At 43.2% G+C, this 11,744-nt stretch overlaps 1 protein-coding gene across 1 annotated transcript in view; it reads left to right on the plus strand.

The window, feature by feature from the left end:
- Window positions 1-10,796, plus strand: part of lmo1 (LIM domain only 1) — a 40,500-nt gene extending 29,704 nt beyond the window's left edge. The window contains exons 3-4 of the mRNA XM_079498073.1: window positions 4,699-4,824; window positions 10,326-10,796. Of these exons, the coding sequence (XP_079354199.1) occupies window positions 4,699-4,824; window positions 10,326-10,431 (232 nt within the window). The 3' untranslated portion in view covers window positions 10,432-10,796. The remainder of the gene's footprint in view (window positions 1-4,698; window positions 4,825-10,325) is intronic.
- The last annotated feature ends 948 nt before the right edge of the window (window positions 10,797-11,744 follow it).

The raw sequence follows: 11,744 nt of genomic DNA on the forward strand, positions 1-11,744 counted from the left end.
GCCAATATGATCTAGAGTAACTAAACTGTGCATTTGCTGGCCACTCACTTTCATTGTAATATCTGTTATTCAGGTGTGTTTTCTCTCAGCTAGAGCTAAAGACCAAGAGTGTTGTTTGCCTTTTCAGTGAGCTGCATTATTCAAGCTAAAATTAACCAATATTAGTTAATAACTACTGTATAGTTCCTCTGGGGCCGTTTCTCAAGACTTTCACCTTCCCAGGAACAAGAAGGGGAGAGTGAGAAACCTCTACTGTATGTGTGTTTTGCACAAGGAGGCCAATTAGGCAGTTTGCTGATGGCATGTTATCTCTCCCTCTCTGTCTCTCCTCTCTCTCGTTCCACCTGCCTGTGAGTGAATCACAGAGCAGATCTGCCGACAAAGGCCAACCTATTCCAAAGGAGTGGCATCCAAGTCTGATGGCAGTGCAAAAGAATCAGGTCAGCCAAGGACAAATAGATCTCTCTCTGGGTCCACTTACTACCTGTGGGCTTCAGACCAAATTGCCTCTGTTAGGAATAGATGTTGTGACACACAAGCATACAGTGTTGTGGGCGTCCGGGTGGCACAGTATTAAAAGCTCCTGCCCACTTTCGTGGAGACTGCGGTCTTCTGCGGTGAAACCAACGAGCATAATTGACCGTGTCCGCGGGTGGGAAGCGGGGTGAAGGAGGGTGATCTCTGTCACTGCACTAGTGACTTCTACAAGGTCCCTGTTCAGCACGGAGCAGAACCGAGGAGGATAGTATGTCCCTCCGCATAGGTCACTCGTCTCTGTGAAACTCCTTACAGTCAGGTGAAAAGAAGAGGCTGTTGGCTTCATGTTTATTGGAGGAGCCACATGGCCCATAGGGCAGGAGCCTATCCCCTGTTTCTGTCATGTGAGGCAGCTTGATGTACTACAAGTACACCCACTCCAGCCCTTGATGCTGAGTGCCAAGCAGGGAGGCACTGGGTCGCATTTTATAGTATTTTATTTGGTGTGTGACCCGGTCAGGGATCGAACCCCAACCTCCCAATATCAGGGCAGTAACCACAAGGCCACTGAGCTCAGGTCGCATTATACTGTATGCAGAGGCTCCAAACCGACCGCAGCTTAAATAGGTGAAAAATCAACTGCGACGGAACGGGCTGCGATGCGATTATTGTTTCTTAAAAAAAAGAAAACACTGCCTAGCGCGAGGCCTCGCATGCGCGCGGCCCTGTGCGGCCGCACCACTCGCACTACCCTAAAAGCGGCCCTGACTGTATGCATACTTACTGCTCCTTATGCACTGTAAAAGAGAAACATCAGTGTGCCACACCCAGTCAGGACTTCTTCCACGTACTGCATGCAAAGAGCTTTGCAAAGCTGAGGTACTGAGGTAAAACATTAAAAATAAAATAAAATAAAATAAAAAAGGTGTTTTGAAACATGAGGAAAAGGTCAGTCTCCACCCAAACAAGTCTGGTTTATTGACCGAGTATGCAAATTTGTCTTGTAGACCTTAAAGGTATATTCAGTGATTTGACTTAATTCAAATATCACTTATTTTTTCTTTTTTTCTGGATAATCCTCCCTACTATAGAGTGTGCTGACTATATAAGGAGTTCCTCCCTGTCCCCACTGAGCCCCTGGGGTCAAAAAACCCTAGTTTCAGTTTTGGTGGCGGGTGGCAAAGCCTTCATCCAATCAGGATGAGAGGGGCCTTCCTCCAATCATGATCGAGTGGGGGCGGGCCTTGGTGCACATGCTGTTGGCCTGTTGCACTTCCCCCCACTGTAGAGCGTGCATGTGCACATTTTGTTACCAGGGCGGACTGGGTGGTTTTCAAAATCACCCAAATCACTGAATGCTCCTTTAAGTAGAACTGCTCTAATGGTTTTACAGGCCCGGTCAGGGATGAGACCATTATAAGTGCTCCTGAGGTGAACGAGCTTCACTGGAGGTTGTGCGCAACACTATGGCAGCAACTTCAGCTTGTCCATGTATTAGATTTAGGGATGTCAACGGGTAACCGGATAGCCGGTTAGCCGGCCGTTAAGAAATAGTATGCTTATCAGCTTTACGGTTAATTTGCATAATAATAAATGCGTGGTCTGATCTTAAATCCCTTTCTTTTAGATCGTTTTTTAGTACAACATAAACATTACAGAGACTGTAGTTGTCACTGTACAATACTTTAAAACAGTTGTCATGTTGCACACATGCCTAATTTGCGCCGTTGTATTTCAAACTCCAGCTTGTCACACTCCAGGCTGCATGAACAGCGCTCGAGCGCTGTTTTCTGCCCCCTCAATGTCGCAAAGTTCTCTGTTGTACTTCAATGGCTAGTTGGCTACAACGGTAGCTTTGCGGTAGTCAAAACTAAAAGCGAGTGACAGCGAGACGAGATTAACACAACATGTCGACCGTATCAATGCAGAAACCTACTTGGCATTATTAAATCCATTATTGGCCTGGAGGGAGAACGTTTACAGCCGCCGTTGCTTCCTCCTCCTCCTCCAATCCGTCTCTCCACACTGGCACGGCTTACGGCTATCAAGTTAGCCATGTGCTATCGATGTTTGAGGGTTTTCTCGTTAGCAAAAAGTCAACAAACAGAACACGTTGACATGCATGCTGATCTTCCTTAATAATACAAAAAAAGGCTTTGCCCAAGCGGCCAGTGGCTTTATAGGTATAGATTGCTCAGATCTGGACTGGACTTATTCATGTTTTGTATTTATAGGCCCGGCGGACCCCTGTAGGCTATACTGTAGACGTGCAGATGCATGCGTGCAGATGTGATGCTTTGTTTATTGGATTAAGCCTACAACAATTTCTTTATATTGTTAAATGTTGCTTTTTTATTTGTCTTTTAAAAGCAGCATAAATAAATGTATACCATTCGTCTACCAACGTTAATTATGTAGCCTGTAGCATATTACATTTGGGGGTAGCCTATAATAAAAAAAAGAAAGAAAATCAACAACCGTTAATTAACCAAGGAGATGGTAAAGACATTAATGTTAAACACCCCGAACGCCCGGGGATATTTAGGACCATTAAATCAGAGCGCCCAGCGATTTGCAGCAACGGAGCACATTTCAAGGTGCACCAGGCGCCATCTTGGATGTAGCTGAAGTAGCTAGATGTAGCCAAAACACCCCCGAATCGATCGACAACAACGGGAGGTATGATTAATTCTAACGCGACTAGCGACGGGACCGCGCTGGGCCGTCAAAAACATAATCTTTGGTTAGAATTGGACGGATTGATTTAGATCAAGAGTTATTCACATTTTAAGATTTTCGATCTCATCCACTAAAATGGGGGGGAACATTTTGGATGACGTCCCAACCGGAAATTACATTGAATGTTGCCCAACAGGGGCTCCCAGCCTGTGGAGCAGTGCGCTCTTAGAGGTGCGCTCGGTTATGATATCAATAAAGTTCCGTCCTGTGATTAATCTCGTCCTGAGCGCTGAGTGTTACTATTTGATAGGACGGAGACCGTAATCTATGAATCGATGAATCTTTGCATTTGGGATCACTCTGCCATCCCATCATGTGTTTCTGAGTTGGTATATCTGCCACCTTCGCTGAAACTGTAAGCACCAATGTGCCTGTTTAACACCCTGTGAATCCATCTCTTGGGGAACATAACAGCCCCCCCCCTCCTCCTTACCCTGTCTGTATGTCTTTTTTATTCCTCTTGGACAAGAGGCACCAATTAGAAGTAGGGTTCACTGGATTGATGCTTTCTACAGTAAATCAACAAGGTCAATCAACTCAAAGAGACGAAACAATCAGGTTTCTGCCTCTTCTGTCTGAGACCTATAACTTTTGTGTTCAAAATACACATGTACCATCAACACTGTGCTGCCAACTCATCCCGTCTTGCAAAGCTGTGAAATGGTCCTGTACTTCTTCACAATGCTTAAGTCTATCTGGGTTAGGGCACTGTGTATGCCTTGATCCCGCCTCTAGCTGCCGCTGATTGGCCAGGCCGTTTTGTGGCCGGGCATCAAGTCTGCCTGAGAGTTCCCAGATGGGAGCAGGAGGGGGGAACCCAGTGTACTCTCTGCTGCCCCATCTGGCGGAGTCAGGTTACCGATAGCCTAGCTACGTTTATAAACGTAGATAGCAGCAAAAAAGTTAACAAACACCAGCAACGTCTGTTTGTTGGCTGCCAGGTTACATCTCCTTTTGTTTTCTCAGTATCTCCCATGAACAAGGGAAATGGAGGGAGAGAGACAGAGAGAGAAAGTGTGTCCTTGTAACCAAATTCTTTTCAACTTTTGACTACATTATAGAATTTAGACTCTTGTGTAAAATCCAGCTGGCTTTGGTTGGAGCTAGACTTAATAGGCGTTGCAGTTTTTAAAGAAAACTTTCAACAGTTCAATTGGTTTGCCTCAGACCTGCATTCACTGCTTTCGCAATGTGCTAAGAGAGAAGGCCTTTGAAGAAGGAGATTAAAACCATGTGATCATTTTAATTAGATCATTAGCCAAGAATTAACATCTATGTTTGTAACCCCTCATTAACAAAAAATACCCAGTGTGTGCCAAGATAGATTTATGTATTACATCCGATGCATTCAGGTTTTTCTTCCTTTTTATCCACAGCATTCCGTCACTGGATCTTTATGACATTACTTTTTTGTTTGCTCTTCGTTTGCATCAAGGCAAAGGGAAGGTAGGTTAATGTCAGCCTGTGTTCTCTGTCTTTCAGGCTCTTTGGTACAACGGGGAACTGCGCTGCCTGCAGTAAACTGATCCCAGCCTTTGAAATGGTGATGAGAGCCAGAGATAATGTTTACCATTTGGACTGTTTTGCCTGTCAGCTTTGCAACCAGAGGTAAGGCTACAGATCATAACTGTGCGACTGCCATTTTTAAATGTCCAATGGAGTGCTGAAATGGTTATTGGCTAGTAGAAGGCCAGTCTCTCTCTTAGGATGAAAAAGATTTGCTCTGTCTGATAATGGTGGAAGGTAACTGAGTACATTTACTGAGTTTAACCCATTTAGACAACAGATTCTACAAATGTCTTCTAAATCATGACGGTTTTCTGAAAATTCTATTTCAGTGGTTCTCAAACTACTTCATGTCAAGGAAACCTAGAATTATATGTATTTGGCCTCCGACCCCCATCTCAAAATATGTTGTTCCAGGGACCCCCCCCAGAAGCAAAGATTTGAGTTAAAAACGTTGAAAGAATATATCTTCTAACTAAAATTCAGTCAATGTCTGAATGTCTGTCTGAAACACTGGCGTTGCTCCTCACTGGCTGCACCAATCGCTCTCACTTTTCGCACAGGCATTGACCATAATATTATGGAGGTCTTAACGAAGCCCATTTAACAAATTACAAATACATTTATTAGTGAATTAAAAATTCCCATCTACTTACATGGTAATGCGAAACCTCACACCCCCGCCCCCTAGTGTCACCTGCATCACAGGCCACCGTTCTCCGTGTTACCATACTGTCACGCTTCCTCTGCTACAGCCGCAACACAACAAACAGTGGCCTATACAATTTCACCCCTGGCCCACCACTGAGACTGCCGATCTGCACACACACACACACACACACGGTGACGCCCCTATTTCATCTCCTGCTCTCAGTGGACTCCCCTCACGAAGGACACACTGATGACTTCCACCACCGTTGCCACGCTCTTATCTATTACATGATGCTGCATCACGCTGGATCCACTGCTGCTTTGACATGTTGACTTCTACCACTTCCGCCATCAACAGATCTACAAGCTCGTAGCGCGGCACTCGGTGCCGTGCTATGAGCTTGTACATCTGCTATTTATCAATAGCTAAAGTATATAACAATGCTTAAAACACCAAAAGGGGTTCCCGTCCAGAATGGGTTAACGTTAAAGGACCACTTCAGCACTTTACAACCTACCTTCATATAAATTAATTGGTCCTCACTCCTCACTAATGTTGGCTGTGGGCAGTTCAGAAACCCGTCCACCAGTGACTTCATCGATGGGGAATAGAAAATGCAGGCTTTCTATTCCTGAAAAGTTGCAATGCAATGGAAGCCATCGTTCTCACGATAATACAAATCTAAATATATATTTTCTTGTTTAAAAAACAATCTGCCTAACGATGAAGAGCCCACAGCCCTCCTATGAGACACAGACAGCCTAGTGGTCACCCTCTGTATGATTTTGTGCGCATTCCAGTGTGGGTGGGATTATCGAAATGTTGTAAAAATGTTGCAGTATGGTCAGACATGGTCCAAAACCGTCACTATAGTACTTACTAGTATGGAGAATAGGTACATTTCAAGCACAACTCAATACAAAAACTTTTAACTGTGGACGACACCATAAAGCATTACACTTGTTTACAATAGGGTCCACCATTTTCAATTAATGAGAACATTTAGAGACGTACACATATACACTTCTATCTAATAATACAAAATCACACCCGTGTGAACTGAGTGGTGTAATATAGCCTGTCTGACGTAATGAAATCATGTCTGACGTAATGAAATCACACCCGGGTGAACAGGGTGAACATAGCAACCATGCTCATTTTTTCTGCACTAACAAAGCCAGTTGTAGGAGTGGTTTACACACCCGGGTGAACAGGGTGAACATAGCAACCATGCTCATTTTTTCCGCACTAACAAAGCCAGTTGTAGGAGTGGTTTACACCACTCAAAAAACAGGAAATCATCATAAAAGGAGGTAAAAAGGGAAGGAATATACAGTGAGGCACTTGCGAGTGAGAATGTTGTTTTTTGATTAAACTTCTACTCCACTACAACTCAGTGGAGTAAAAAAGAACAGTATTTGCCTTCATTTAGTTACTAGTTACTTTGTAGATTTAGATCTTTCACGACTGCTGGGTGATGACATTGTCTTCAACCAGACTCTACTAATCTGGATAAATCTGAATTTTGGCCTGCCAGCCATTTGTCCCTTTTACTGGAACTGTGATTATAAACGTGGGCTTTACCAAATTAACCCATGTATCTGAAGTGGTATAGCTCTTAGGAGTTGTGTCACTGTCAGGCCACATGGAATTGCTCTGAATTCTTTATTTAGAGGGTTGACAATAAACTATACAAAGAAGCATCTCCATAGAGTGAGGCTGCCCGATAAGAGAATGGATGTAAATTGATGTTTTGTTGCTGTCATGCAGAAACCTTGTATCTCCATATTTCAACTTCTTATATATTTTTCATAAATGAATGCCCTACTTCATCATACAGGAGTCTCTGAGCACAAAAGTAGTGAAAATAGCATATCTACAAGCTCACAACACGATGCAACATGTATTTATGCTATATTCAAAAAATAAACGAGAAGTAATTGATATACAAGATATCTCAAGCCCGGCATTGTTGGAAGCCATCACCCGGGAACGACCCATCGTTCTGGCGCTATCGCCCTTTGAAGGCAAAAACACGCTGAGGCCTCATTCACACGTATTAAACACCAATCAAGCAATGTTTGGTCGTTTTTTTGGGCCACCACAATGCTTTTCCAATGGGAGTCACATGGTTTGATCAAACATTTGTGTTTGATTGCTGATTGCTGATTGCTCCCCCCTCATCAAACAAAAATGTTTGGTCAAACCATGTGACTCCCATTGAAAATGAATTGGAGCAGCAATCAAACAGCAATCAGACATCACATACGGACCGAACATTTGTTGTGTAGGTGTGTACGAAGCCTAAGGCCTCATTCACACGTACCAAACACCAATCAAGCAAATGTTTGGTCGTTTTTTTGGGCCACCACAATGCTTTTCCAATGGGAGTCACATGGTTTGACCAAACATTTTTGTTTGATGAGGGGGGAGGGGCAGAACACCACCAGCAATCAAACACAAATGTTTGATCAAACCATGTGACTCCCATTGGAAAAGCATTGTGGTGGCCCAAAAAAACGACCAAACATTGCTTGATGGATGTTTGGTACGTGTGAATGAGGCCTAAGAAGCATGAGGTTATGAGGAAATGCACATTTGAAGGGTACGCCCTTATGTTGCAAAAGGAACGGTTTTGGACATACAAGGTTTCCACCCGACTGGTTTCATATAATGTGACTCTTCCGAATATTGCATTTTCCCATCAATACATTGCGCATAAAGAACAGCCCTGGGAGTAGAGCTTACTTTTCATGTCTGAGAGGTTTTGTGACCGTGTTCCTCCACACAGCCTAAAGACCATTAACCTTCTACAGAACAAATTCAGTTGCCATAGTGAGTGCTGGATGTAAGAAAATGAAATTGCAGGCTCTCTCCTTAGCTGGAAGAACCCGTGCCAAATGTTTAAACTGGTGCAGTAATACCATGACTGCGATCCTTCAAACAGCCTGGCACATTAGCTGCATCTATGGTGTCACACAAACAAACAGCTGTATACATAGAGGACAACATCAGTCAGGCAGGCCGCTATGTGTTATTTTCTCTTTTCAACTGACTCTGAGACTTTAGAGGGAAAACATTCATGAATACTGGCACCAAAACCCGGTGTGTGAAAGGCTTACCCTGTGGCAGGGTTTCCTTGGAAACCGTTGTGGTGGCAGCGCTTTTTTTTTTGCCAGGCCTGGGAAGGTGGACCCTGCTTTCAGTGAGCGCCAGGCCTCTTGTATGCCTGCTTTGAAATTAAGGGGTTATAATCTAGTTTTATTTGAAGACACGCCTACACATTGACCATCAAAACAGGCTTTGAATCTCCCGACAAAGGACAATGTCACTTAGCATTGGGTGAAAACTCTGAGCCAAAAATGTGTACAATGAGGGGCACGGAGGCGCAATCAGTAGCACTGTCGCCTCACAGCTAGACGGTACTGGGTTCGATTCCCGTTGGGGGCACTGTGGGCGTGTTCTCTCCTCCGCGTCATCAGTGCCCATACCCTAGGTGGGGTTGGCAAAAGGGCCTTTCTGTGTGGAGTTTGCATGTTCTCCCCGTGTCTCCTAGAGTAGATAGTACCCTCACAAAAAAAATCCAGTAATCTGCGTCATTCAAAACCCCGATAGAGCGTCACAGTCCCGACCCTTTCATGATGACGAGAGCCCCGGAAGAGAATTCCCCATTCATTTTCCCCATAGAGTTCAAATAATGAGTACGAAGAAAAACAAAACAAAAAGTGCATTTTCTTTCTTCTTTCTAATTATTTGATCGGCCCAAAACATTGTGTTTATTGTCATGATTTGTCACGAGCCGAGTTGGCTTTGTCCGCGACGTAAACGTCTTTAAATAAATACTTTTTGAAAAGTTTATGGGGGAAATGAACGGGGAATTATTTTCCGGGCCTCTCGTCGGAGGCGGGACTGCGGCGCTCTATAGGGTTGCGTATAAAGACCCGCCCCAGCTGCTGCTGTGTCAAAACTCTGGGACTCTAAAAGTTTGGAGCACCCCCAGTTGTAGATATTTCTCTTACATTGAGACATGCTTAAGTTGTAAAAATAATTATGTTAGTATAATTTAAGTATGGGACCTTGCTTTTTGTAAATGTCTTTTGGTCAGGCACAATCATAATGTAACCATTATTTCTCATGTTTGGTTGGTCAGGCACAATCATAATGTAACCATTATTTCTCATGTTTGGTTGGTCAGGCACAATCATAATGTAACCATTATTTGTTTGATAGGATTAGTTAGTGTTTGTTATTGATTTAAGGTTAGGTTTATTGTCTTTAACCCATTCAGGACAGGAACCCTTTTGGTGTTTTAAGCATTATGTTATACTTTAGCTGTTGGAAAATAGTAGATCTACAAGCTCATATCGCGGTGAGCTTGTAGATCTGCTATTTTTGAAAAATCGTGAAAATGTGGCACAAATCTTTGAATATATATTCTTTCAGAGCGAACGTTTTTAACTCGAATCTTTGCTTCTGAGAGGTCCCTGGAACAACATATTTTCAGATGGGGGTCGGCAGCCAATTACATATCATTTTGAGGGTCCTTGACATGAAAATGTTTGAGAATGACTGCCATAGAAACATACGTTTTTCAGAAAACTTTACACAACCCTATCAGGGTTTTGAACGACGCCAGTAATCCTGGTCTCTGGCCAGCTGGGGCGCCTGATGGAGGGGAAAGGAACTGGTTGGAATCACGTGTTATTGGACGTGCTACGTCCAACCGGGGAAACTCCCCCCTGTCAGGTGAAAAGACGCGGCTTGGAAGGAAGCATGAGGTCAGTCTGTTGCTCTCCCCAGATTGGCAGAGGGAGTGTAGCACCCAGGATTACAGCAATGGTGATCAGGTGTTGTCACTGTCAGAAGAGAGCCATTCTAAATCAGCACTCTTGTCATGATGCCAGTTTTAATTTGTCTTTTTTATAACATGTTTATATTTCTCTGCCTACAGGTTTTGTGTGGGGGACAAGTTTTTCCTAAAAAACAACATGATTCTGTGTCAAATGGACTATGAGGAAGGGCAGCTGAATGGAAGCTTTGAGACACAGGTTCAATAGTGGGACCCCGTGACTGCGACCCCCCGGCTCTACACACACAAGATGGATGTTCTGCTGCACTTGGAAAGAGACAAGCATCTGTCTGCAATACTTTTTAAAAACCCCTTTATCAGTCCCTAAGGACTCTATTGTAAATGTACTACTTTTTGCCCCTCCCACACACCCCAACACTGAGCAGTTACAAGTTTTGATGTACAGCTGTGCCTGCTTAGCTGAGCACTGTATTGCTTGTATGTTTTTGTGAAATTTGTTTTGGGTATTATATTTTATTTCTTTCCTTTTGGAAATGGTTCCTTGGAGGGTATGTACAGTATGTTTTCTCTGTATATATAAACTGGAACATTTATTTTATGAAATGTAATGCAATTTTATTACTAGTGTGAATTAAAGATTCTTAAATGTTCATAGTGAGTTTTTTTTCCCTCTCTTGTACCAAAACCAAAGTTGTTGAAGGAGGCTGGCCCATGTGCTGAAATGTAATCATCTCTAAAACCACAGTGCTGTAAAAAGCCATGCAAAGGAAACTATATTTGACGTCCTTTTTAAAACATGATGGAACAAATCACATTTTATTACATTTTGCAGAGTTCTAATGGAATTAGAAATGCTGTTTAAAAAATAAGATTATTTGGAATAAAATATTTGCTTCTTTAAACTGTGTTGTTGTGGAAAAAGGAGATGTTGTGAAAGACAGTGAGATGAGATGAGCAGCTAGGAGGTGAATTAGTCAAGAAATAAAATAATAAAGTAAAACATATAACTTAGTTAATTAGAGAGGAAAAACCTTTAAGAAAGTAAATATTTAATCTCCAGTGCGGGAAACAGTGGATACTGGTGTACCAAATAGGCAAAAAAGGTGCTTTGATATTTGGTATCTTGAACCCAATCCAGTCTCTATATTATTGAGTCTCTATAATATTTCAATATGGACAGATGATTGATCAAGTTTACTATTATGCAATTACATAGAGTACCGTAGACCTATTCCCTTAAGCATTATGCTATGGTGAGAAGAACGTGCTGTTGACAAGTAATTCGACAAAAATGACACTCATATTGTCGAGTGACTTACTACCAGTAAGACGCCTGAGGGTGAGAAGGTGCACGCATCCGCATGGGTGACAGCAGACTGCTGGGCGAGCGCTGGCGCTTTGGAATGGGAGGTCAGATCAACATATCCGCCTGTCTGACAGCAGACTGCTGGACGAGCGCTGGTGCTTTGGCATTGAGGGTAAGATAGTAATTTCCGGCCTGTTGAGAGCTCTAGTTTTCGCAGCTGCACTTATAACTTTGGGGCGGGCCCGTCTAGAGTT

Source organism: Electrona antarctica (assembly GCF_951216825.1).
Source record: "Electrona antarctica genome assembly, chromosome: 3".
Lineage (NCBI taxonomy): Eukaryota > Metazoa > Chordata > Actinopteri > Myctophiformes > Myctophidae > Electrona > Electrona antarctica.